This window comes from Pan troglodytes, chromosome 2 (genome assembly GCF_028858775.2).
Source record: "Pan troglodytes isolate AG18354 chromosome 2, NHGRI_mPanTro3-v2.0_pri, whole genome shotgun sequence".
In the NCBI taxonomy this organism is placed as follows: Eukaryota; Metazoa; Chordata; class Mammalia; order Primates; family Hominidae; genus Pan; species Pan troglodytes.
In genome coordinates this window covers 61,591,367-61,616,520 of record NC_086015.1, presented here as the reverse complement: position 1 = coordinate 61,616,520, position 25,154 = coordinate 61,591,367, and the positions used below count along the sequence as shown (strand labels likewise).

Sequence of the window (25,154 nt, the reverse complement as noted above, 5' to 3'; positions counted from 1 at the left end):
GTTTCGTGTACAGTCCCTGCACACTCCATTGGTATGTAAGCCAGCGGCCACCCGGAGCCTGGAGCCGCCCGGGGCAGGAAGTTGCGGTGGCCAGGGAGCACCCAAGGTTTCCGAAGAGTCTGGAGTCCTTCAGCGCTCACTTTGCTAAACTTGGCCTTGCGCTGGATTCCGTTTCAAGTTTTTCGCTCCTTGTTAATCTCATTCTCCGAAAACTGAGCTTATCTTCTATTTCTTTTGACTATTTTCAAAAACTTTAAATGTGTTTGGTTTATTCTCCTAGGTTTTCAAGCTTATTTTTAGGCGGTCTAAGGTCTAATGCAAAAAAATTTTAGAAACGAATTTTTAAAAAATACCTGATAAATTTTCAAGTAACTGAACTGAACATCATGACGCTGAATTTTATGGTAGTCTTGTTAAATAGTAACTACAATTTTTTAAAAATTTCTTTTTAGAAAATTGACTTTTTAAAAACTACTTTTTAGGGGGCGTGTTTTTGCTCAGCTGAGGGAGAAGGGCTGTCAGTTGGCTGAAGTAAGCAACCGCTCCCGGTTACTGTAAGCAGTCTACATCACAGCTGAGCTCCATGGACTAGAATAACGCTGAAAGAAGCCCCTCTAACTTTGAACGTTGAAACTTGTTGGTTCATTAGGTTGTTTTCTACCGGAGGAGGTTTTATTTTTCTCTTCCTTTTTTTTTTTTTTTTTTTTGGAGACGGAGTTTTGCTCTTGTCACCCAGGCTGGAGTGCAGTGGCGCAATCTCTGCTCACTGCAGCTTCCACCTCCCGGGTTCAAGAGATTCTCCTGCCTCAGCCTCCCGAGTAGCTGGGATTACAGGCATGCAACACCACGCCTGGCTAATTTTTTGTATTATTAGTAGAGACGGGGGTTTCACCACGTTGGCCAGTCTGGTCTCGAACTCCTGACCTCAGGTGATCCACCCACCCAGGCCTCCCAAAGTGCTGGGATTACAGGCGTGAGCCACCGCGCCCGGCCGGAGGTTTTATTTTAGAGCTGTACTACCATCAAAACTTGCAAACACAAGCGTCTGTAATATTTCAAGGTATATAAAGAGTAACAGTATATACATTGGCTCATGTTTATTTTCCTCTTAGCGTACTTACACTTTGTGAATCAATTGTTTATGATTCATTCATAAAGTATTTTTTCTTTCAAAGTTTCTTAGATTTCCTTTGTCAAGAGGACAGAATTATTTTAGGAGGGCAAGCATATTTAAGTTTTTAGTGGCTGAAAGTTGGCAGTCTGAAAAAGGATCGGAAGTTAATGGGAGGACTTCGGACTGTGATAAATGAATTTCCAGTCTGTTCCTTAAAGAGATTTAACAATATATGGTTATGTTCCAGAACACATAGTATATTGGTCTTTTTACTTAAGATTTATTGTAAATGAATTGCTATTTTTCAATTCCTTAGTCTTTTGTGATTGATGAAAGTATCAGAGGGGCAAGGAAGATAGAAGTATGCTACCAGCATTTTCATATATTTACTATATTGGGAGGCATTTCCCTCCACCCCAAAATATGATTCGAAGAAAATGGGAGAGAAAAAATATTTAAGTTTCTGCATTTGTGCGGAGGATTTAGGAGTTACTTCTTTTGAATGTTTTATTACTCAGGCATGCTATCGTTTTGCACTTTAATTTTGGGATAATCAGTTTTCCTTGACTAAAAAACACTTCAGTCACAAGATCGACATTTATGGTAACTCATCAAAGGAAGTATCAACGTACGAGGGAGATATGTGCATGAACAGGGAAAAAGGTGGTTTGGAAGTTTGATAATTCTTACATTTTTCTGTCTGGCTTTATGAGTGACTGACAGCAAAAATAATAGATCACTTTTAAAGTGTCTGCCCCATTCAACTGTTGGAATTATTAATGTTTTACATTAGTGTGCTTCGTTTTTCTTTATAAAGCTTAGATAAGATTCATGCCCTCCTGAGTCAGTGTTTTATTCAGACTTTACCATTTTAAAGTATAAAGGAGATAGCAGTTAGCTGATGTGTCAGGTTTGCCAAACTACTATGGAGAAGTTTTAAATTTAATTCGTACACCTGCTGTTCTTCAAAAGTTCAAGTAACTTTAAAAGATATTGGAAGTTAGCTTGTAGTTAACTGTAATTAAAAAACCAACACAGTGTATCAAATTTAACATCATCTGAACTATTGATTGACAGAAATTATGTACTAGTTATAAGGGGAAGTTATGCAAGTGATGATATTGCCCATACTGCTCGAGTTAGGAAGCAATAGCTTCTGGCCAGATGTGGTGGCTCACGCCTATTATCCCAGCACTTTGGGAGGCCAGGTTGGGAGGATCACATTGAGGCCAGCCTGGTCAACATAGCAAGACCCCGTATCTATTTGAAAAAAATAAAAATAAAGCAATAGCTTCTGTATTTTATTTTGTTTATTTTTTTTGAGATGGAGTTTCACTCTTGTCTCCCAGGCTAGAGTGCAATGGCATGATCTAGGCTCACTGCAACCTCTGCCTCCTGAGTAGCTGGGATTACAAGCGCCCGCCACCAAGCCCAGCTAATGTTTGTATTTTTAGTAGAGACGGGGTTTCACCATGTTGGCCAGTCTAGTCTCGAACTCCTGACCTCAGGTGATCCACCTGCCTTGGCCTCCCAAAGTGCTAGGATTACAAGCATGAGCCATCACACCCAGCCAGCTTCTGTATTTTGTATATATTTTTAAAATAATTATTTTTTTTTCCTTTTGAGTAGCTGAGACAACAAGGACATGCCATTAGACCTGCCTGGCTAATTTTTGACATTTTTTGTAGCAAGAAGGTCTCACTATCTTGCCTGTTCTTGGGCTGAAGCGATCCCCCCCACCTCGGCCTCGAAAAGTGCTAGGGTTACAGGGCGAGCCACCGAGCCTGGCTGCATTGTCCTATTTTAAGTCTGGTTTCTGTATCTTGATCCATGATAAGATGTAATGTTGTTAAATGAATCCTTAAATTATGTATATATCCAAAAATACTAATGTGTTCTGCAGAGGAATTACTAATTCTGATGTCTTTACTTTGAACTTTCCAGTTCTTGCCTGTTGAAAAGCTGAAAAAGTGTTACTTTTAAAAAGTTTGCTGATATCAGTGTAGTGTAGTATGCCAGTGTAGTTCTGTATTGTCTTGAATGTGACTGTGGTTTTGGGGGTCTAGAGATGTTCAGGAGAAAGGATCCTATATTTGTCACTTTAAAAAATATTACCAGGCTAAAGAGTGGTGTTTTATATTTGTTTCTTAGCATATTTTGTAAATCCATCTATTTATGTAATTTTTTTATGTTTTTCCTCTTGATTCTAAAAGTAGTATATGTTCCTTCTGTTACATTTAGAAAACAGGTAAAAGAATAAAGTGATAATTACCTATCTGTAATTCCACTATTCTGTCATATTTACTCTCAGCCTTATTTTTATTTTTATTTTTTGAGACAGGGTTTTGCTCTGTCACCCATACTCTGGGGCACATACAGGTGGCATGATCATAGCTCACTGTAGCCTTGAACTCCTGGATTCAAGCAATCCCTCCTGCCTTAGGCTCTGGAGTAGCTAGGACTACAGGCACCACTATGCCTGGCTAATTTTTAAATTATTTTGTAGAGAATGGGGGTCTTGCTCTGTTGCCCAGCTGATCTCAAACTCCTGGGCTCAAGAGGTCCTCCTGCCTCGACCTCCCAAAGTGCTGGGATGACAGGTGTAAGCCACCAACACCTGGTACACGCTCAGCCTTTTAAGAGGAAGTTTTTGTTCCTCTAAAATTGTAGTTGTGATGTTTAGTTTTGTGTCCTCTCTTTTTGATTTAGCTTATTACAAGCATTTTCTCAGGTTATTGGTTGAACATATAACTGCCAGCCTTTAAAAAAACAGGCTCTTCTGATTTTGTGAATATAGGAAACAGAAAAGGCAAAAATCCTGTTTCATGCCACTGGCTGATAGGTACAGCCATCCTTAGATGCACCCTTTTGCATTATTATAGTAGTGCAATAGGCTGTCAGAAACTTTGATAATTTGTTGCTAATTAACTGATAAAAATGTAGATGTTTCTCATCCGTGTGTAGAAGCAGAACCTAAGTTCACATTTTTCCGTATACCCGGTGGCCTGAGTTTCAGTGTGGTTGGTCAAGCATCTGATGAATTTGATAAAAAATATTTGAGATGGAGTCTCACTGTGTCACCCAGGCTCGAGTACAGTGGTGCAATCTCGGGTCACTGCAACCTCCGCCTCCTGGGTTCAAGCAATCCTTCTGCCTCAGTCTCTCCAGTAGCTGGGATTACAGGCCCCCTCCCACCATGCCCGGCTAATTTTCATATTTTTAGTAGAGAGGGTTTCACCATATTGGTCAAGCTGGTCTCAAACTCCTGACCTCAGGTGATCCACCTGCCTCATTCTCCCAAAGTGCTGCGATTACAGGCATGAGTCACCGTGCCCGGCCAAAATATTAAGATACAGTATGTCCACCAGAAAAACCTAAAGGCAGGATGGCAGTATGTAAATAGTATTTGAGGTCTCTGGCATCAGAACTAGGTTTTTTGGTTTTGGCTGTTTAGAAAATTTTTTAATAAAAAAATCAAGATATAATACATAGACCATAAAATTTACCCTGTTGAAGTGTACAGTTCCGTGGGTTTTAGTATATGTATTCAAAGTTGTGTAACCATCACCATTGTCTAATTCCAGAATTTTTCATCATCCCTCAAAGAAACCTGATACCCATTAGTAATAATTCCCATTCCCCTTTCTTCCCAGCCCGTAATCTGTTTTCTGTTTCTATGGGTTAATCTATTCCGGACACTTCATTTAATGGAATCATGATTTATGGCCTCTTTGTCTGGCTTTTTTCACTTGGCATGATGTTGTCAAAGTTCATTCATAATGGCCGGGCGCGGTGGCTCACGCCTGTAATCCCAGCACTTTGGGAGGCTGAGGCGGGCAGATCACGAGGTCAGGAGTTCGAGACCAGCCTGGACAACATAGTGAAACCCCATCTATACTCAAAATACAAAAATTAGCCGGGTGTGGTGGCAGATACCTGTAGTCCCAGCAACTCAGGAGGCCGAGGCACAAGAATCCCTTGAACCCGGGAGGTGGAGGTTGCAGTGAGCTGAGATCGTGCCATTGCACTCCAGCCTAGGTGACAGTGAGACTCTGTCTCAAAAAAAAAAAAAAAAAAAAGAGAAGAAAAAAGTTCATTCATATTATAGCGTATATTAGTACTTCATTCTTTTCTTTTTTTTTTCCTTTTCATTAAATTCACATAAGCACCTCATTTCTTTTGATGGCCAAATAGTAATTACATTGTATGGATAAACCATTTTATTTATCCATTCATCAGATGATAAAAATTAGGTTGTTTCCACTTTCTAGCTCTTCAACATTCATGAACAAGTTTTTGTGTGGGCATGTGTTTTAAATTCTCTGATAAATACTTAGGAGCGGAATTGTGTCATGGTGACCGTCTTGAACATTTTGAGGACCTGACAGACATTTCCATTTTACATCCTCGTTTACATCCCCACTAGCAATATATGAGGGTTCTAATTTTTCTGCAAGACTTAGGTTTTTAAATATCTGTTCTTCTGTTTCTGTGACTGTGGGGGACATTTCTGGACGTTAAATGTCTCATCTGAAAAATGAAAGGTTATTGTGAGAATTAAAGTCCAAAAATGTGTAGAATCACCTACTATGCTTAGAATGCAGTAAATATTCAATTTTAAATTATTATTTTAAACTATTATGCAGCCTGGGCACCATGGCAAGACCTCATCTCTACAAAAAAATTTTAAAAATTAGCTGGGCATGGTGGCGTGCCCCTGTAGACCCAGCTACTGGGGAGGCTGAGGTGGGAGGATTGCTGGAGCCCAGGAGTTTGAGGCTACAGTGAGCCATGTTTGCACCACTGCACTCCAGGCTGGGTGACAGATCGAGACCCTGTCTCAAAAAAAAAATGTATATATATGTACACACACACACTTATAATTATGAAGGTATATTTCAAACTTGTAGATAATTTGAAAGATAAAGGAAAACATGAAAAATCTTTTTATCCATCTGAAAATACTCTTGTCTTTCCAGTCTTACTCCTTTCTGCAATATTTTTTTCTCCCTCAAAGTTGAGATCATTGGATCTAACTTTTTTTTTTTTTTTTTGAGACGGAGTCTTGCTTTGTTGCCTAGGCTAGAGTGCAGTGGCGCAATCTCGGCTCACTACAGACTCCGCCTCCCGGGTTCAAGCGATTCTCCTGCCTCAGCCTCCCAAGTAGCTGGGATTACAGGCACCCGCCACTGCGCCCGGCTAATTTTTGTATTTTTTAGTAGAGATGGGGTTTCACCATCTTGGCCAGGCTGGTCTCAAACTCCTGACCTCATGATCCATCCACCTCAGCCTCCCAAAGTGCTAGGATTACAGGCGTGAGCCACCGCACCTGGCCTCAATTTTTCATCACTAATTATGATACTAGCTGTAGGTTTTTTATAGATGTTCTTTTTTTGTTTTTTGTTTTGTTTTATTTATTTATTTTTTATTTTTATTTTTGAAACAGAGTCTTGGTCTGTTGCCCAGGCTGGAGTGCAGTGGCATGATCTCGACTCACTGCAGCCTCTGCCTCCTGGGTTCAAGCGATTCCCCTGCCTCAGCCTCCCGAGTAGCTGGGATTACAGGCGCCCGCCACCATGCCTGGCTAATTTTTGTATTTTTAGTAGAGATGGGGTTTCACCATGTTGGCCAGGCTGGTTTCAAACTCCTGGCCTCATGATCCACCCTCCTCGGCCTCCTAAAGTGCTGGGATTTCAGGCATGAGCCACCGTGCCCGGCTGGATCTAACTTTTTAAATTTAAAATGTAAGTATTTCTTGCTGCCATAATTATGGGCAAAGGTTTGTTTTTTTGGGTTTTTTGTTTGTTTTTTTGAGATGGAGTCTCGCTCTGTTGCCCAGGCTGGAGTGCCGTGGTGCGGTATGGGCTCACTGTAACCTCCACCTCCCGGGTTCAAGCGATTCTCCTGCCTCAGCCTCCCAAGTAGCTGGGTTTACAGGCGCCAGCCACCACGCCTAGCTAATTTTTGTATTTTTAGTAGAGACTGGGTTTCACCACGTTGGCCAGGCTGGTCGCGAACTGCTGACCTCGTGATCCGCCCACTTCATCCTCCCAAAGTGCTGGGATTACAGGCGTGAGCCACGGGGCCCGGCCTTGTTTGTTTGAGACAGGATCTTGCTCTGTTGCTCACGCTGAATTGCAGTGGTGTGATCATGGCTCGCTGCAGCCTTGATCCCCTGGGCTCAAGGGATCCTCCTGCCTCAGCCTCCCACGTAGCTGGGAATATAGATGCGCACCACCCTGCCTAATTTTTGTTTGTTTTGAGACAGGGTCTCAATTCTGTTGCCCAGGCTGAAGCACAGTGGTGTGATCACAGCTCACTGCAGCCTTGACCTCCTGGGGTCAAGTGATCCTCCCATCTCAGCCTCCCCCAGTAGCTGGTACTACAGGCATGTGCCATCACACCCGGCTAATTTTTTTTTTTTTGAGACGGAGTTTTGCTCCTGTTGCCCAGGTTGGAGTGTAATGGCGCGATCTCGGCTCACTGCGACCTCCGCCTCTCAGGTTCAAGTGATTCTCCTGCCTCAGCCTCCCGAGTAGCTGGGATTACAGGCATGTGCCACTACACCCAGCTAATTTTGTATTTTTAGTAGAGACGGGCTTTCTCCATGTTGGTCAGGCTGGTCTCTAACTCCTGACTTCAGGTGATCCACCCGCCTTGGCTTCCCAAAGTGCTGGGATTACAGGTGTGAGCCACTGTGCCCCACTCACACCTGGCTAATTTTTGTATTTTTTGTAGTGACAGGGTTTTGCCATGTTGTCCAGGCTGGTCACAAACTCCTGAGCTCAGGTCATCCACCTGCCTCAGCCTCCCAACATGCTGGGATTACAGGTGTGAGCCACCATGCACAGCTTCCCAGCTAATTTACTTTTTCTTCTTTAAAGATGGATCTTGTTATGTTGACCAGGCTGGTTTCAAACTCCTGGGCTCAAGCGATCCGCCCGCCTCAGCCTCCCAAAGTGCTAGGATTACAGGTGTGAGTGACTGCCTGGCCAGCAAAGATTTCTGAGGTAGTTTTCCTGCTATAGTAACACTTTGGTCAAAGTGCAGGTCTAGTTAAGGAGAACAAGTATTCCAGTACATCTTTAAATACAGTTGCTTGTTTCTGGACACGGAGGGGAGGGAGACCATTGCTGGGCTATACAGATTAGTCTTATCTGGGCTAGTTGAAAATTGGTAATAGTTTTCATTTTGTGGAGAAATTTCATTGCCAAATATTGCAACATTAAGGAAATACATAAGAAATGACTGAAGTGGCTCAAAATTGTTGGACCAATATGTTTTTGAGTAAAGAACTATAAGTTTTAAGTGATGACTGTATATGTTTAATTCGTGCATTAAAGCTTATAAATACCTTTTTAAAAAACTCTTAATTTGCATTTATACAGCATTGTTATTTTTGATACAACTGCATAAGATACATTCTGTGTTGCTGTGAGCCATTAAACTGTTGTCTTGTAATTTATATTTAGAAAATAATTTGTGGATACTTAAATGTCATTATGGGTGCATTATTTTTTCCCCCTTGAATTCTGGGGTGACCTAGAAATGGTTGCATGATTTTGTAAACACTTCCCTTTTTAAAAAAGTAAAATGAGTATGTAAAATATTATATATTTAAAGCCCTCAAGCAGTCGTCTTCAAAAAGATACATCAGGAAACGTAAACAGCCCAACATTTTAATAAAAAAAAATCTACTTGGACAATTTTTTTTCTCTTTTCATAAAAGTAATACATGTTTTTTGGGTAAAAAAAAATTCCTATCAGTAGAGGAGCAAGGAAACTAATTATTCATACAATATTCATACAAGCACATATAAAACCTATTAAAAGAAAACTTGGATTACCTACATGCTTTTGTATAATTTAAAATGATATAGTCATGATTTGTCTTGGATTTCTTCCATTCTTTTCTTTGTCAGTATTTTTGGATTTACTTTTTTTTTTTTTTTTTGAGACTGAGTTCCGCTCTTGTTGTCCAGGCTGTAGTGCAGTGGCACGATCTCGGCTCACTGCAACATCCGCCTCCTGGGTTCAAGCGAGTCTCCTGCCTCAGCCTCCCGAGTAGCTGGGATTATAGGCATATGCCACCATATCCAGCTAGTTTTTGTATTTTTAGTAGAGACGGGATTTTACCATGTTGGCCAGGCTGGTCTCAAACTCCTGGCCTCAGGTGATTCGCCCACCTCAGCCTTCCAAAGTACTGTGATTACAGGCATGAGCCACAGCGCCAGGCCTTACCTTGTTTTTAAATGACAATCTGAGGTCCAGTTGGACCTCCGGTGATAACTGGCAGGTACCATAGTTTTGTGTGTGCGTGTGTGTGTTTCTTAATCAGCGTCTCAGTTTCAATTCTGACTTGGCTTAATCATATTTGAACTTAAAGGTTAATTTTGGTTAACTTAAAAATCTGATGCTTTCAAGAGACAGCTTTGTTGAACCATTTAAAGATCCAGTTGTTTTTTGCCACCCCCCTTTGTTTTATATCTTGTTACTAAAGATGCCAAACTTTAATGTAGCTCCTTTTTATGTATTTTTTAGAATTATGTTTTCTGATTTTTTTGATAATGTTCCATGCTCAAAAAATAAAACACTTGTATAACAGTTGGTTTTTATTATTATGCTCATGAATGAGGGCTTGATGTGGGCTGATCACACTGACTAGTATTTGGGAAGGAATAAACCTGTATCCGAGTACGAAGTGGGGAACAGGGTTTTACAGGACAAAGGAATGAAAGGCTTGAGTCTCCAAAAAGAACTTAAAGTTATTCTTGGTAGGGTACAGAGTAGAAAGGGTTGTTAAGAGGGTAGAAGGAATCAGAATTGCCTGTAGCCTTCACTTCTGTTTTGGACTAACTGATAAAAGATAGACTTACTTGCATAGGAATGTAAATTAGATAAGTGAGATAATTTCAGCTCTTTTTTAACTTACTAGCATTGCTTTTATGTGCTAAGTCATGCTTTGATTTAAATATTAAGAAAGTGTCCTTGCTTAAATCAATACTTGATTGAATCGATACAAAAATCTGTGATAAGATAAACCCAGGCGGCCAGATATGATATCCTAAGAACAATGATAGATTCAATGAGGTTATTAGATGTTGATCTTTCATTTATGAGGGCTTTAGCAAACACTGCAGAATATTCAGGTTTTGAGAGATTCATACTTACAAGCATTTAATTTGTTCTTCACTGTCACCCTAAAAGGAGGTATAGCCTCTTGTTCTAGTGTGGATTTTTTTTCACAAGCAAACACATTCCTCCCTACTTGTACTTCTGCCTCAACTGAATCATTTTAAGAATTTAGGCCGGACACAGTGGTTCACATCTGTAATCACAGCACTTTGAGAGGCTGAGGCGGGCAGATCACCCGAGGTCAGGAGTTCAAGACCAGCCTGGCCAACATGGTGAAACCCCGTCTCTACTAAAAATACAAATTAGCTGGGGTGTGGTGGCACGCACCTGTAATCCCAGTTACTCCGGAAGCTGAGGTAGGAGAATCGCTTGAACCTGGGAGATGGAGGTTGCAGTGAGCTGATATCGCACCATTGCACTTCAGCCTGGGTGACAGAGTGATACTCTGTCTCAAAAAAAAAAAAAAAAAAAAAGAATTTAGATATTACTTATATTGTAGATGAATGTGATAGGGTCTTTTATTATTATACTTTAAGTTCTAGGGTACATGTGCACAATGTGCAGGTTTGTTACATATGTATACATGTGCCATGTTGGTGTGCTGCACCCATTAACTCGTTGTTTACATTAGGTAATGTGATAGGGCCATTTTTATAACAGGTTAATCAGACTTTGGTTTTCATTTTGGCACATTTAATGTTGAAATGGATTTAAGCAGGGGTAAAATTGGCTTCATCTTCCTTTATTATCATTATAAGGTCACTAGGACATAGTTACATTAAGTTCATTAGAACATAGTTATACCACTAGGACATACTTACACCAGTGTATTTTTTACCCCTTAGCATCAAAATCTGTTACCCAAATTTTACTCTGTAAATAAGAGAAAATATTTTTACAAATCTTAAGAATTCTTTATTCACTTACATGTTGTCTGAATCAACTTCTAATTTGTGTTTTTAAAAATGGTAGTACGGCTGGGCACGGTGGCTCACGCTTGTAATCCCAGCACATTGGCAGGCCCAGGCTGGCAGATCACTTGAGGCCAGGAGTTTGAGACCAGCCTGGCCAACATGGTGAAACCCCGTCTCTACTAAAAATACAAAAATTAGCCGGGCGTGGTGGTGGGCGCCTGTAGTCCCAGCTACTCGGGAGGCTGAGGCAGGAGAATTGCTCGAACCTGGGAGGTGGAGGTTACAGTGAGCTGAGATCATGCCACTTCACTCCAGCCTGGACAACAGAGCGAGAGTACGTCCCCCGCTCCCCTGCCCCTCCACCCCCCAAAAAATGCTGGTAGTTCATAGAATTTAATTGGAAGAGATCTTAGATGATCTGATCCAGTCCCTTTATTTATGGCTAATTTCTCTGGTCTCAGTGTCCTAAAGTCACTCAACTAGTTTGTCGCAAAGCTAGAGATTAGAGCCTAAGTCAGCTACATACTTGTTACCTTTTACTAGTACATGCTGTCTCTCTTGGTCTAGAAAGCAGAATGGAAAGGCTTTCTGTAGGAAGTGTTGCCTTTGGGAATCAGAAATAAGGTCATTTCATTTCTAACTCATTTAGAAGTTGTCTTGAACAGTCAACTTCTACTTTTGAACTATAAATTTATTGTAAAATTATTTCTTGGAGTGTGCTTTTGGTCTGGATTTTAAATCTATAATGTCTTCTTCTAGTTGGATTGGATGCTGCTGGCAAGACAACCATTCTGTATAAACTGAAGTTAGGGGAGATAGTCACCACCATTCCTACCATTGGTAAGAAAGTTTACAGATGACTTTATATCATGATATGTTGTAAAGTGAAATATATACAGTCTAGTTTTGAGATTGTCTTTTTGTTAAGCATGTTGATTATCTTAAAAGTACTTTTAAAACAGGCCGGGTGCGGTGGCTCATGCCTGTAATCCCAGCACTTTGGGAGGCCGAGGCGGGTGGATTGCTTGAGCCCAGGAGTTCAAGACCAGCCTGCATAACATAATGAGGCCTTGTCTCTGTTGATGTTTAGGTTTAAATATATTTTTTAAAAATAAAAAGAAGTACTTTTAAAACACTATTCTAAGAAAATTCCACCATAAAAGGTTTTATTTTCTTAATGACGCTGCACAGCGGTCATTTTTGTTTTTCTTTGTAGGTTTTAATGTGGAAACAGTAGAATATAAGAACATTTGTTTCACAGTATGGGATGTTGGTGGTCAAGATAGAATTAGGCCTCTCTGGAAGCATTACTTCCAGAATACCCAGGTAAGGGATACTGTATGTTTTTATAACTTTTCTTTGTGGGTTTCATGCTCTAAAGTTTATATTAGTATCTAGTATTTACTTGGATATTGGTGTTTACTATGAGTTGGCATTTGTCTTATCACCACTTCCACATTCTTCAGTGGACTCTCACTTAGGCCTTGAAGGCTAACTTATATAGGGTGGAAGAGTTGTAAAGCAATTGCGGTAAGTGTTTGGAAGATGGGGTGGGTGCTGGTGTAGTTCACAAGAATGAATTAGGTCTCTTATCCATAGTTCTTTGCTTTCCATCTTAGTTTAGAAAGTAAGGTCTGTATAAACTGTCATTGTAGTTTCTGATGAATGTAAGACAATTGATAGTCCTTTGTTTAGCCCAGTTACTTGTTTACTTTATTAAATACAGTAAAGACAGTTCGCTGCATTGATTTGTAAGATAGTTTTATATTGCCACATAGTATGTATATATAATACTGGCATGGAAGAGACTTTAGTGATCCTGTAGAACAGGAGTTCTCAAATTTGGGGGTGGCACGTAAGAATCACATGGGGACCTTTGAAAATCCCAAGACCTGTATCATCCCCTAGACGACTTGAATCAGAATCTCAGGGGATATAATCCAGGTACAGTAGTGTTTCTTAAACTTTAATATGCATATCAATCACCTGGGTATTTGTTAAAAATACACATTGAGTCCATAGGTCCTAGCTAAGGCCTGAGATTCTGTATTTCTAGCAAGTTCTCAGGTTGTGCTGATACTACTGGTCTGGTATCTTACAGCACAGCACTATTGACATTTTGGGCTGGGTTATTCTTTGTTGTTGGGTATGGGGAGGGCTCTCTATGCATTGTAGGTTGTTTAGTGGCATCCTTATCCTCTACCCACTAGATGGCAATAGCAGCTGCCCTCAACTAGCAGCCAAAAATCTCTCCACACCTGCAAAATATCCCCTGGGGGTAAAATTGCTCCCTGCTGAGAACCACTGTTCTAATCTAACTCTCTTACATATGAGGAAACTGAAACTTGGAATGACTTACCCAAGATGGGAGAGTTTGTTCTCACTCTACCTTTGTTTAACCTGGTCCCACCTCGATTGTGTTTTCTACCACCCAAGGAATTTCTTGTCAGTTTTTGTTTATTACTTAAGTTAATAATTTTTTTTAAGTGTGATATCACTGCCACTTTATATGTTTAAGACTTGCAATGTCATCTTGTTATCAACCTCTTAAAACATTGCATACAAGTGGGGTTTATTGCCCTCAGGTGGCAGTGAATACCCTAGGTGAGTGGCTGGGACAACCAGGTTTACATAGTATGTGATATTAAATAAGTGGTATACTTTTTTATTTAAAAACGAGAATGTTTAGGCCAGGCAGGGTGGCTCATGCCTGTGATCCCAGCACTTTGGGAGGCTGAGGCGGGCGGATCACGAGGTCAGGAGTTCAAGACCAGCCTGGCCAACACAGTGAAACCCCGTCTTTACTAAAAATACAAAAATTAGCCGGGCGTGGTGGCGCGCACCTGTAATTCCAGCTACTCAGGAGGCTGAGGCAGGAGAATCACTTGAACCCGGGAGGTGGAGGTTGTGATGAGCCGAGATCGCACCATTGCACTCCAGCATGGGTGACAAAGCGAGACTCTGTCTCAAAAAAAAAAAAAAAAAAAAAAAGTAGAATGTTTATGGTCATCAATATAGCTGTGACTAGAAAAGATACTTGATACAGAGGCACATGCTTTAAAAAGCTTCCTTATGGAAAATGTTAAATACAAGGTGAGCATTCCTTATCCGAAATTCTTGGGACCAGAAACCACTGTTTCTGATCTCAGAATTTTGGGGGTTTTGGAATATTTGCCTTGTACCCAGTTGAGCATCCTAAATCCAGAAATCCAAAATACGATATACTCCAGGGAGTTTTTCCTTTGTTATGTTGGTGCTCGGGAAGTTTTGGATTTGGATTTTTGGATTAAGGAAACTCAATCTGTACACCTACAAATAGAATAGCATAATAAACTCACATGTATGTATTATGCAGCTTCAGTTACTAGGATATAAGCAGTGCTGTGTTGTTTCATACTCATCTCTAATGTGCTCTACCCTCTAGACAGTTTGTTTATTTTTTTTGAGATGGAGTTCCCGTCCTGTCACCCAGGCTATGGCGCAATCTTGGCTCACTGCAACCTCTGCCTCCTGGGTTCAAGCGATTCTCCTGCCTCAGCCTCCCAAGTAGCTGGGACTTCAGGCATGCGCCACCACACCTGGCTAATTTTGTATTTTTAGTAGAGACGGGGTTTCACCATGTTGGCCAGGCTGGTCTCAATCTCCTGACGTCATGTGATCCACCTGCCTGGGCTTCCCAAAGTGCTGGGATTACAGGCATGAGCTACTGCGCTTGGCCAATATATTTTGAAAGAGTTAGATATGAAGTAAAACCTTGCTAATCCTTAAGCCTAATAATTCTTGACCAAGGGTAACCCTGGGTTTATCCCTAGATTTGTTTAGAATGCTTTGTAATTTACTTTGCATTCTTAATTTGAAATTAGACCCAATTCTGGCCTCTTTGGACCATCTTAGAATTAAAAGTCCAAGTACTGCTTCCTAGGGAGTTCATGCTAGCTGGGGAAAGCTTTATGTGTTACCTGATAGAATCAAAGCTAAGCTCTTAGCTTGCATTCCCAGCATTACTGATCAGTTCTCCTAGCTATAAAATTTAAAAGAAACTATAGCTTTAACCATGTTTCTAACTTATACTAACAAACCATGGCACAGTGTGTAGTAAATTCCTCTTATAATTCCAACTAATTTGCCATTGTAAATAAGTAAATATTTGGCTTTTCAAATAATTTCATAGCAGCTGGGCTTATCTGTAGAATCCTAGCTTTTCTTCACTCTTGATTCTAGGCTGTTCCAGGAAGAAAATAATTAGGGATTAATACCTAAAATAATTCTCCTTCTCAATAATGTTACTTTGGGACTGATAGCATTATTTGCATTTTAAAACAAAGGCTGGGTGCAGTGGCTTATGCCTGTACTCTCAGCACTTTGGGAGGCTGAGGTGGGAGGATCGCTTGAGCTCGGGAGTTTGAGGCCAGCCTGGGGAACATAGTGAGACCCTGTCTTTACATTAAAAAAAAAAAAAAAAAGAATAAAAATGGGAAGTTAGCAGTCAAAATAAAATGAGGTCCCTTTTAGGGGCATTACCTCTTGTAAAGGGTAGGTTTCAGGACCGGGTGCTATGGCTTATGCCTGAAACACCAACACTTTGGGAGGCCATGATATGAGGATCACTTGAGGCCAGTAGCAGTTCAAGACCAGTCCAGGCAACAGAGTGAAACCCTGTCTCTACAAAAAAAAATAAAAAAAAAAATTACCTGGGCATGGTGGCATACTCCTGTAGTCCCAGCTACTTGAGAGGCTGAGGTGGGAGGATTACCTGAGCACAGGAGTTGGAGGCTGAAGTGAGCTACAGTTGCGCCTCTGTACTCCAGCCTGGGGGACAAAAGGATACCTTGCCTCTTTTTTGAAAAAAAGAAGAAACAAAAAAATGGAAGGTTTGGTTCTAAAAAGGAGTGGCTTTTGAAATATGGAAAGGAGGAGACATATTTGCTAAATAAATGCCCATGATAAGCCAAGAACAATGATAGATCTTTTATATCTCTGTGATTGCATTTAATCTTTAACAAGCTTATGAAGTTAGTAGTATTTTTATTTTATTTAGATGAGGCATAGTCAAGGATTAGGTAATATATATAACAAGTAGTATAAGATTTGAATTTGAGTCTGTCTTCCCACCACACTATATTGGCTCCCAAAGCATCAAACATTATTTTTTGTTTTTGAGATGGGGTCTCACTCTGTTACCCAGGCTAGAATGCAGTGGCATGATCATGGCTCACTGCAGCTTCAGTCAACCTCCTGGGCTCATGTGATCCTCCCTTCTCAGCTTCCTAAGTAGCTAGGACTATAGACATGTGCCACCATGCCCTACTAAAATTTTAATTTTTTTTGTAGAGACAGGGTCTTACTCTGCCCAGGGTGATCTTGAACTCCTGACTTCATGTGATCCTCCCACCCCAGCCTCCCAAAGTGGTGGGATTAGAGGTGCCATGCCAGCCAAAAGTTTTCTCAAAGGATAGGATATTTAAAGTGATGGTTTTCCAGGTGGTGTAGATGCAGTGTAAAATAAAATAAAAAAATTAAGTTATGGTTTCCAACAGAGATAAAGGAAATGGACTTATAATTTGCTAAAACAAAGGAAATTGTCATTTAATGGATGTAAAATAAGTGTTAGATGCCCCTGGAGAGCCCAGTACTGTGGTAATCCTGAGAGGTAAACAGAAAATGATGTAGGATGGGGCTGGGCGTGGTGGCTCACACCTGTAATCCCAGCACTTTGGGAGGCCAAAGCAGGCAGATCACCTGAGGTCAGGAGTTCAAGACTAACCTGGCCAACATAGTAAAATCTCGTCTCTACTAAAAATACAAAAATTAGCCAGGTGTAATGGTGGGCGCCTGTAATCTCAGCTACTCAGGAGGCTGAGGCAGGAGAATTATTTGAAACTGGGAGGAGGGGTTTGCAGTGAGCTGAGATGGCACCACTGCACTCCAGCCTGGGCGAAAAAAAGATGTAGTATAGTCCTTTGCCCTTAGTGGATGTAATCTAGTTCCTTTTTTTTTTTTTCTTTTTTTGAGATGTAGTTTGCTCTTGTCGCCCAGGCTGGAGTGCAATGGCGCCATCTCGGCTCACTGCAGCCTCCGCCTGCCAAATAGCTGGGATTACAGGTGTGCCACCATGCCCGGCTAATTTTTGTATTTTTAGTAGAGATGGGGTTTCACCAGGCTGATCTCGAACTCCTGATCTCAGGTGATCCACCTGCCTCGGCCTCCCAGAATGCTGGGATTACAGGTGTGCCACCATGCCCGGCTAATTTTTGTATTTTTAGTAGAGATGGGGTTTCACCAGGCTGATCTCGAACTCCTGATCTCAGGTGATCCACCTGCCTCGGCCTCCCAGAATGCTGGGATTACAGGCGAAAGCCACCTCACCCAGCCTAGTTACTTACATAAATCAGTAGTGCAAGACAATCTGTTATAAGTGACATGATCAAAATTGATACTTTAGGAGTCAAGGTTTATTTATTTTTTCTTTTTATTTTTATTTTTGCCCCCGCTTTTCTAGCTGAAAATTCTATACTTTCCCATTTGAAAGTTCTTAGAAAAACACTTCAACTAATTGCTTCCTAATTCCTTCCATTTATTTTGTAGTATAGAATTCTAATAATGGGCCAGGTGCCATGGCTCATGCCTGTAATCCCAACACTTTGGGAGGCCAAGATGGGTGGATCACTTGAGTCCAGGAGTTCGAGACCACATGGGCAACATGGTGAAACCCCATCTCTACAAAAAATAGAAAAATTAGCTAGGTGTGGTGGCACGCACCTGTAGTCCCAGCTACTTGGGAGGCTGAGGCGGGAGGATCATTTGAGCCCAGGGGGTCAAGGCTGCAGTGAGCCAAGATTGTGCCACTGTGCTCCTAGGCAACAGAGTTGAGACCCTGTCTGAGAAAAGAAGCTAATATTTGTATCTCTAAGAATTGATAACTACCTTCCTTTTTTTAAAGAATGTCTTAATCGATCAGGTAAATCTTGAATTTTTCTTTCTTTTTTTTTTTAAGAGATAGGGTTTTGACATATTGTCCTGGCTGGTCTCAAACTGCTGGGCTCCAGTGATCCTCCTGCCTTGGCTTCCCAAAGTGCTGGGATTACAGGAGTGAGCCACTGCGCCCAGTCTTGGATTTTTCTTGCTATCATTTTCTTAAGATGTCTTCCTGATCTAGAGTTGGCAGGCAGCATTCTGAAGCAAGTTAATTTTTTCCTTCCATGATGAAGCAGATAAAAACTGTAGTGTACACACTCCCGCTATCCCACCCCCCTTTTATTACTCTGTACATGCCTTTGAGTCAGTAAGCTAATTCAGTTAGTAAATTCATGGGGTTTTTTTGTTTGTTTTTTGAGATAGGGTCTCACTCTGCCACCCAGGCTGCAGTGCAGTGGCGCGATTTCAGCTCCCTGCAACCTCCGTCTCAGGCTCGTGATTCCTCCCACCTCATCTCCCAAGTAGCTGGGACTAAAGGCATGCACTACCACACCTGGCTAATTTTTGTATTTTTTTGTAGAGATGACCTTTCGCCATGTTGCCCAGGCTGGTCTCAAACTCCTGAGTTCAAGCAATTTCAGGCCTGATCGTTTGCCTCAGCCTCCCAAAGTGCTGGGATTACAGGATGAGCCACCATGCCTAGCCAAATTCACGATTCTTTAGGATCCTTGATTTGTTATTTTTCTTTTTGTTCCTACTTTGTGGCTATTTTGGTACCTGCACTTAAATGTGAGAGTGCAGAGGGAAGGGGAAGAATAGATACAATTTATTCTTAGGGTAGTTGAGAAAAGTAGTTAATTGGTGAAGAATAAAAATTTTTTAGATTTGAAATAGCACTAATAAATTAAACTTACAAATAGTTCTCAAATCAGCTTTTAGCATTACAGCCTTAAGTTCTTACTTTTAAGGAGACATTTTCTTCCTAATGTCTAACCATTGGTACCATTTTGCTGCCTACACTGTTTCATATAGAGAGTGTCGTTTAACTGTTAAAATTTACTGAAACAATTTTTCCCCAGGGTCTTATTTTTGTGGTAGATAGCAATGATCGTGAAAGAATTCAGGAAGTAGCAGATGAGCTGCAGAAAATGGTAAGAAATATACTTTAAATTCATCATTTTCAAGGTGTGCTTTTCTGGATTAAACTGGTGGTGTTTTAGTACATTTTGACTATGATTAGATTACACAAATGGATTGGGGGGGCTAGAAATAAACTTAGGAAACTATATTATCCACAGGTTCTTAATAATGTACTTCAAAATCTCTTATAGAGCGTTTTAAAAAACACATGGAAGAGTATCTACTTCAGTAAGTTGGGAGGAAGGCAGAGCAGTGTTGTTTTTTTTTTTAGAATGCCTCCTGGGTAATCTTGATGCCTATCTCTGGCTGAGGATATCTGATTTAGCTCAGTCCCTTACTTTACAGATATCAAATCTATAGTGCTGTAGCAGTTTTGACCCTAGGAATCTTGGTTCAGATGTTTTGTTCCCAAGGTCATCGGTTCCATTTTCTCTATGCTGTGCCAATAATTACTTCAGAAATGTTTTTTAATAGTAACCATTTAAGGATAAGGAATTCCTTCTGAAAGTAGAGACAAATGTTTGGTTCACAGTGCCATTTTGCAGCCTTCCCATAGATTGGATTAATGTTTTCATGTGTTCATGTTGTTAAATGTACTAAATGGAGGAAGACTGCTGAGAATCCTTGTCGTGATTTTAAACTTGTAGCCATAAAATATTTACTGAAATGAAATCTTAATTCTCGTTCATTCCTCCTAAGATTAGAGGGCAGTTTGTAAAACCATTGTGCCAGTATATGTGTAACTAAGTCATTGTTGGATTTTTGCCTGAGTCAAATGTCACCAGCTTTCCCTCTTCAAAAAAAAAAAAAAAAAAATAGCTTGGTTGAGACATACTTCACACACTATAAATGTCATCCTTTTTAAATGTGCATATCAATGGCTTTTAGCATACATAGTTGTACAACCATCATCACAATCTAATACTAGAAAATTTTCATCACCCTCAAAGAAATCTTGGACCATTAGCAGTCATTCCCATTTCCTTCCTCTCCTACACCACACTCCCAGCCTCTGACAGCCACTAATTTGTCTTTATACAGTCACCTATGAAAACATACAATGTGTTCTTTTGTGACTGATTTTTTCACTTAGCATAATTTTTCAGGGTTCATCTATATTGCATCATGCATCAGTACAACTTCTGTTCTTGGTACTTTTTTTTTGTATTTTTCATGATACTGCCAACACCCAGATAATTGTGTTATTGTCCCACTGTTGTTGGAAAGGATGGAAGTCTGAAAAGAATCATCATCTATCTAAGTACTTCTGCTGCTAAGTACCATAAGAACCTGCCATAAACATTTTATTCCCATATGTATTTCTTGCCCTTATCAGTCCTGACAATGGGTAATTATGAAGGCTGAATGATGAGTGATTTGCTTTAATGGGGTGTAGGATGATTGACTTGGAAAACAGTTCTGTCTTACTTGAAGGCATATGATTGTTTGCTCTGGATTTAAAAACTGAAGGATATGAGACTTCAGTTGTAAGAGTGAACTTTGTGTCGAGAAATTAGGTTAATGTTTAATAATGTATTTAATGCTGAGTAAAGTATATATAGGAAGACATTTTCAAAAATTGGATTCTGGTTGGTAGTTGTTAATGCCTTACCTTTTATTTCCAGCTTCTGGTAGATGAGTTGAGAGATGCAGTGCTGCTACTTTTTGCAAACAAACAGGATTTGCCAAATGCTATGGCCATCAGTGAAATGACAGATAAACTAGGGCTTCAGTCTCTTCGTAACAGAACAGTAAGTATTTGGAGGTTGATATTAACCTCTTGACTATTAAGACTTCCTAGGATAGTTGTGTAAGCTAGTATTCAGTTTAAACATTTATTATCTCCTTTGGACAAATAATGAGCACATCATTTATTTTAAAACATGGTAATAAACTTTAAATACCTTATTTGATTTTTGTAAAGATACGGAAAACTACTGTAGAATAGGTCTAAAGATTATTGATAGTTTCTTTTTTCTTTTTTTTTTTTTAAGGGAGAGGTGGAAGGAATGGAAAGAAGATTATTGATAGTCTTAATTTTAATGTTGTATCTTTTAAGTAACCCTACAGCAAATATTTTGAAATCTGGCTTTCTTATTAAGGGTCCAGTAATGTTTGTTTGCTTGTTTTAAAAGTGGAGATGGGGGGCTGGGCACGGTGGCTCATGCCTGTAATCCCAACACTTTGGGAGGCCTAGGTGAGCAGATCATCTGAGGTCGGGAGTTTGAGACCAGCCTGACCAACCAGGGAGAAACCCTGTCTCTACTAAAAATACAAAATTAGCCAGGTGTGGTTGCGCATGCCTGTAATCCCAGCTACTCAGGAAGGCTGAGGCAGGAGAATCATTTGAACCCAGGAGGTGGAGGTTGTGGTGAGTCGCGATCGCGCCACTGCACTCCAGCTTGGGCCACAAGAGCGAAACTCGGTCTCAAAAAAAAAGTGGAGATGGGGGTCTCGCTTTGTTGCTAGGCTGGTCTTGAACTCCTGGACTCAAGCAATCCTCTCACTATGTCAGCCTACCAAAGCGCTGGGATTCCAGCCATGGTGCCCAGCCTTGTTTGCTTGTTAACATAACAGTTTATGGAGGAGACCAGGTACCACGGCTCACACCCGTAATCCCAACACTTTGGGAACCCAAGGCAGGAGGATTGCTTGAGGCCAGGAGTTCCAAACCAGCCCGGGCAACAAAGTGAAACCCTATCTCTACAAAAATAAAAATTAGCTGGGTGTTGTGGCATGTGCCTTTAGTCCCAGCTACTTGGGAGGCTGAGGTGGGAGGACTGTTTGAACCCAGAAGTTGGAGGCTGCAGAGAGCTGTGATTGTGCCCATTGCACCCCAGCCTGGGTGACAGAGCAAGACTGTTTCTTTAAAAAAAAAAAAAAAAAAAAATTTGTACTTCTCTAAAATTGCTTATCATTGATCAGTGATTCGGTGATGGAGATAAATTATCAGAAACTTAGTGTCATAGGCTTTTTACAGTAGTTTTGCATTAACCTGTAAAGGAAATACTGTGGCTGTGGTAAAAAATGAAACAAACAACAAAGAACCTATTGCAGGCCGGGTGCAGTGGCTCACGCCTGTAATCCCAGCACTTTAGGAGGCTGAGGCGGGTGGATCATGAGGTCAGGAATTCAAGACCAACATGGCCAAGATGATGAAACCCCATCTCTACTAAAAACTACAAAAAAATTAGGCGCAGTGGCAGGCACCTGCAAGCCCAGCTACTCTGGAGGCTGAGGCAGGAGAATCACTTGAACCCAGGCAGCAGAGGTTGCAGTGAGCCGAGATCACGCCACTGCACTCCAGCCTGGGTGACAGAGCGAGACTCCATCTCACAAAAAACAAACAAACAAAAAAAACAACCTATTGCCTGTTTGAGATATCTCGGGCTGATTTGAAGAACATAAACTGGGCCAGGTGTGGTGGCTCACACCTGTAATCTCAGCACTTTGGGAGGCGAAGGTGGGCGGATCACTTGAGACCAGGAGTTCGAGACCAGCCTGGGCAACATGGTAAAACTCTGTCTCTACTAAAATTACAAAAATTAGCTGGGCGTGGTGGTGCATGTGTGTAACCCCAGCTACTTGGGAGGCTGAAGGCATGAGAATCTCTTGAGCCTGTGAGGTGGAGGTTGTAGTGAGCCGAGATCACACCACTGCACTCCAGTCTGGGCAACAGAGTGAGTACTCTGCCTCAAAACAATCAGTCGATCAATCAATAAATAAGCAAGCAACACTAACTGTAAATGATACAAGTTTTCCATGCTGTGAAGGTATGAATTTGAGCCTTTCCCCAGCCTCCTAGGTTACTGAGATTTGGTATTCAAATAATTGGCAACATGGTATACCTGCAGTGGCCTTGCAACATTAAACTGGTCAAAAAAATTAATAAAAGTAAACTATGCCTTAAATGTAAATTGTTTTCTAGGTTTTTTTTTTTTATACTTTCACACAGTTACTAGAGATAAGATTCGTTGCCATTTAAAAGCAAGAACTTTTTGGAATGCATGAGACTAAAGATTGTGAAATTGTCTGAAAAGCTTGCCCTTAAAATATCAACAAACCCTACTCTTTCTTTCTTTCTTTTTTTTTTTTTTGAGATGGAGTCTCGCTCTGTCGCCCAGGCTGGAGTGCTGTGGCACGATCTCGGCTCACTGCAAGCTCTGCCTTCTGGGTTCATGCCATTCTTCTGCCTCAGCCTCCTGAGTAGCTGGGACTACAGGTGCCCACCACCACGCCCGGCTAATTTTTTGTATTTTTAGTAGAGACAGGGTTTCACTGCGTTAGCCAGGAAGGTCTCGATCTCCTGACCTCATGATCCATCCGCCTCAGCCTCCCAAAGTGCTGGGATTACAGGCGTGAGCCACCACGCCCGGCCTAACAAACCCTACTCTTTCAAAAATTTGCCTCTTCTACTTTGAGTTTAGTTTTATGGGAAACGAGAGTTATAAAAACCAGATGGGTAGTTTATTAGTTACTAATTTCCCCATGATTTCTTTTTTCAGATTAAGTGGTAGAAAGTTTACTAAAAGGGAACCAAAAACCAGCACTGAAAAGAAAGCTGAGTGAGGGGGGAAAATCTTGTCTAAATATAATGAATAGGTAGAAGTAGCTTGATTGATTGAGATGGAGTCTCACTCTGTCGCCCAGGCTGGAGTGCAGTGGCACAGCCTCGGCTCACTGCAACCTCCAGAATAGGTAGAAGTGGCTTTATTTTTAAAAAATAATTTAATCTAAAAAAGTAGAGACAAAGTCTCACCATGTTACCCAGGCTGGTCTGGAACTACTAAGCTCAAGTGATCCTCCCATCTCCGCCTCCCAAAGTGCTGGGATTTATAGGTGTGAGCCACCACGCCCAGCCAGAAGTAGCTTTAAATATGGGAGAGTTTTGTGAGATGCAAGAGGTGTGAAAAGACTCTTAAGTTTGATTAAGAAAGTTTAAACACTGGTGTTATATATTAACTTTGTTAATCAAGTATTTTCTTGTCTTTTCTTTACAGTGGTATGTTCAAGCCACTTGTGCAACACAAGGAACTGGTCTGTATGAAGGACTTGACTGGCTGTCAAATGAGCTTTCAAAACGTTAAATGAAATTGGATATCTAACCAAGGACATGTTTGATAAAATTGGTCTAGGCTTGTTACAACAAAATTAGTTTGTATCTTGGTTATTAAACAGTATCTGGGACTGGTTTGGGCAGAATATTAAACTTATTTTGTTGCCAATTATTGTTTACCGAGTATAATGTTGCTATTTAGCAATGTGCTTGGTTTTAAAGAAATTCTCCTTGGGAAAAAAGTATCCTCTTTTAATTTTACTTCCCATAAGTGTAAATGCCTGGACATAGCTCTTGTGAAACCTTTAAATAAATTGTTTTGAGTGTTTTTTGAGCCCCAGACAAATAATGTTTTAAAGTTATCCCCTTGCTACTTTACTGATACCTTTATCATTCCTGAGACAGTTTGCTAATTTAAAAATGTAGCATTCCATTTGTATTTATTTCTCTCCCTTGCCAAAAAGATTTTCTAATACTGCTTGTACCAGCCAGAGAAAGATCCAAAACACTACTCAGCTCTCTTGCACTGAGGAAATTTTTCCCCCTACATTGACTCCTGGCCTACATCAGCCAAACTTAACCTTGGTGGGGTTTGGATTTGATAGCCAATTAGTTCTGTGCTGGTTGCAAAGAATTGCTATTTAGATGGTTTTTAATACTCAGCAGATTGTCTTCCTTTATATTGTGTCTTTTTTATGTTGCATGTTGCTTTTGTTATCAGCCTGATTTTTTGCTCAGTATATGATAGTTCTGCTGATGTTTTGTTTATTGGGCAGACATATCTTCATTAAGAGTTTTTGGAAAACTCATCAAATTCGATGAATACATTTTCTTCATAACCCATTTGGAATTATTCCTAATAAAATGATAAAATACGTAA

The 25,154-nt window shown here is 40.6% G+C and overlaps 2 protein-coding genes across 3 annotated transcripts in view; one reads left to right on the top strand and one right to left on the bottom strand.

Annotated features, from left to right (window-relative positions):
- Window positions 1-25,154, bottom strand: part of PDE12 (phosphodiesterase 12) — a 44,726-nt gene that overhangs the window by 4,233 nt on the left and 15,339 nt on the right. The window lies entirely within an intron of this gene.
- The window catches only part of ARF4 (ADP ribosylation factor 4), a 26,597-nt gene extending 1,443 nt beyond the window's left edge, over window positions 1-25,154 (top strand). The window contains exons 2-6 of one of the 2 annotated variants that reach the window (XM_001173799.8): window positions 11,923-12,003; window positions 12,380-12,489; window positions 19,158-19,229; window positions 20,844-20,969; window positions 24,219-25,154. In XM_001173799.8, coding sequence (XP_001173799.1) covers window positions 11,923-12,003; window positions 12,380-12,489; window positions 19,158-19,229; window positions 20,844-20,969; window positions 24,219-24,305 — 476 coding nt within the window. In that variant the 3' untranslated portion in view covers window positions 24,306-25,154. The remainder of the gene's footprint in view (window positions 1-11,922; window positions 12,004-12,379; window positions 12,490-19,157; window positions 19,230-20,843; window positions 20,970-24,218) is intronic. The other variant, XM_016941368.4, reaches the window with a different exon arrangement.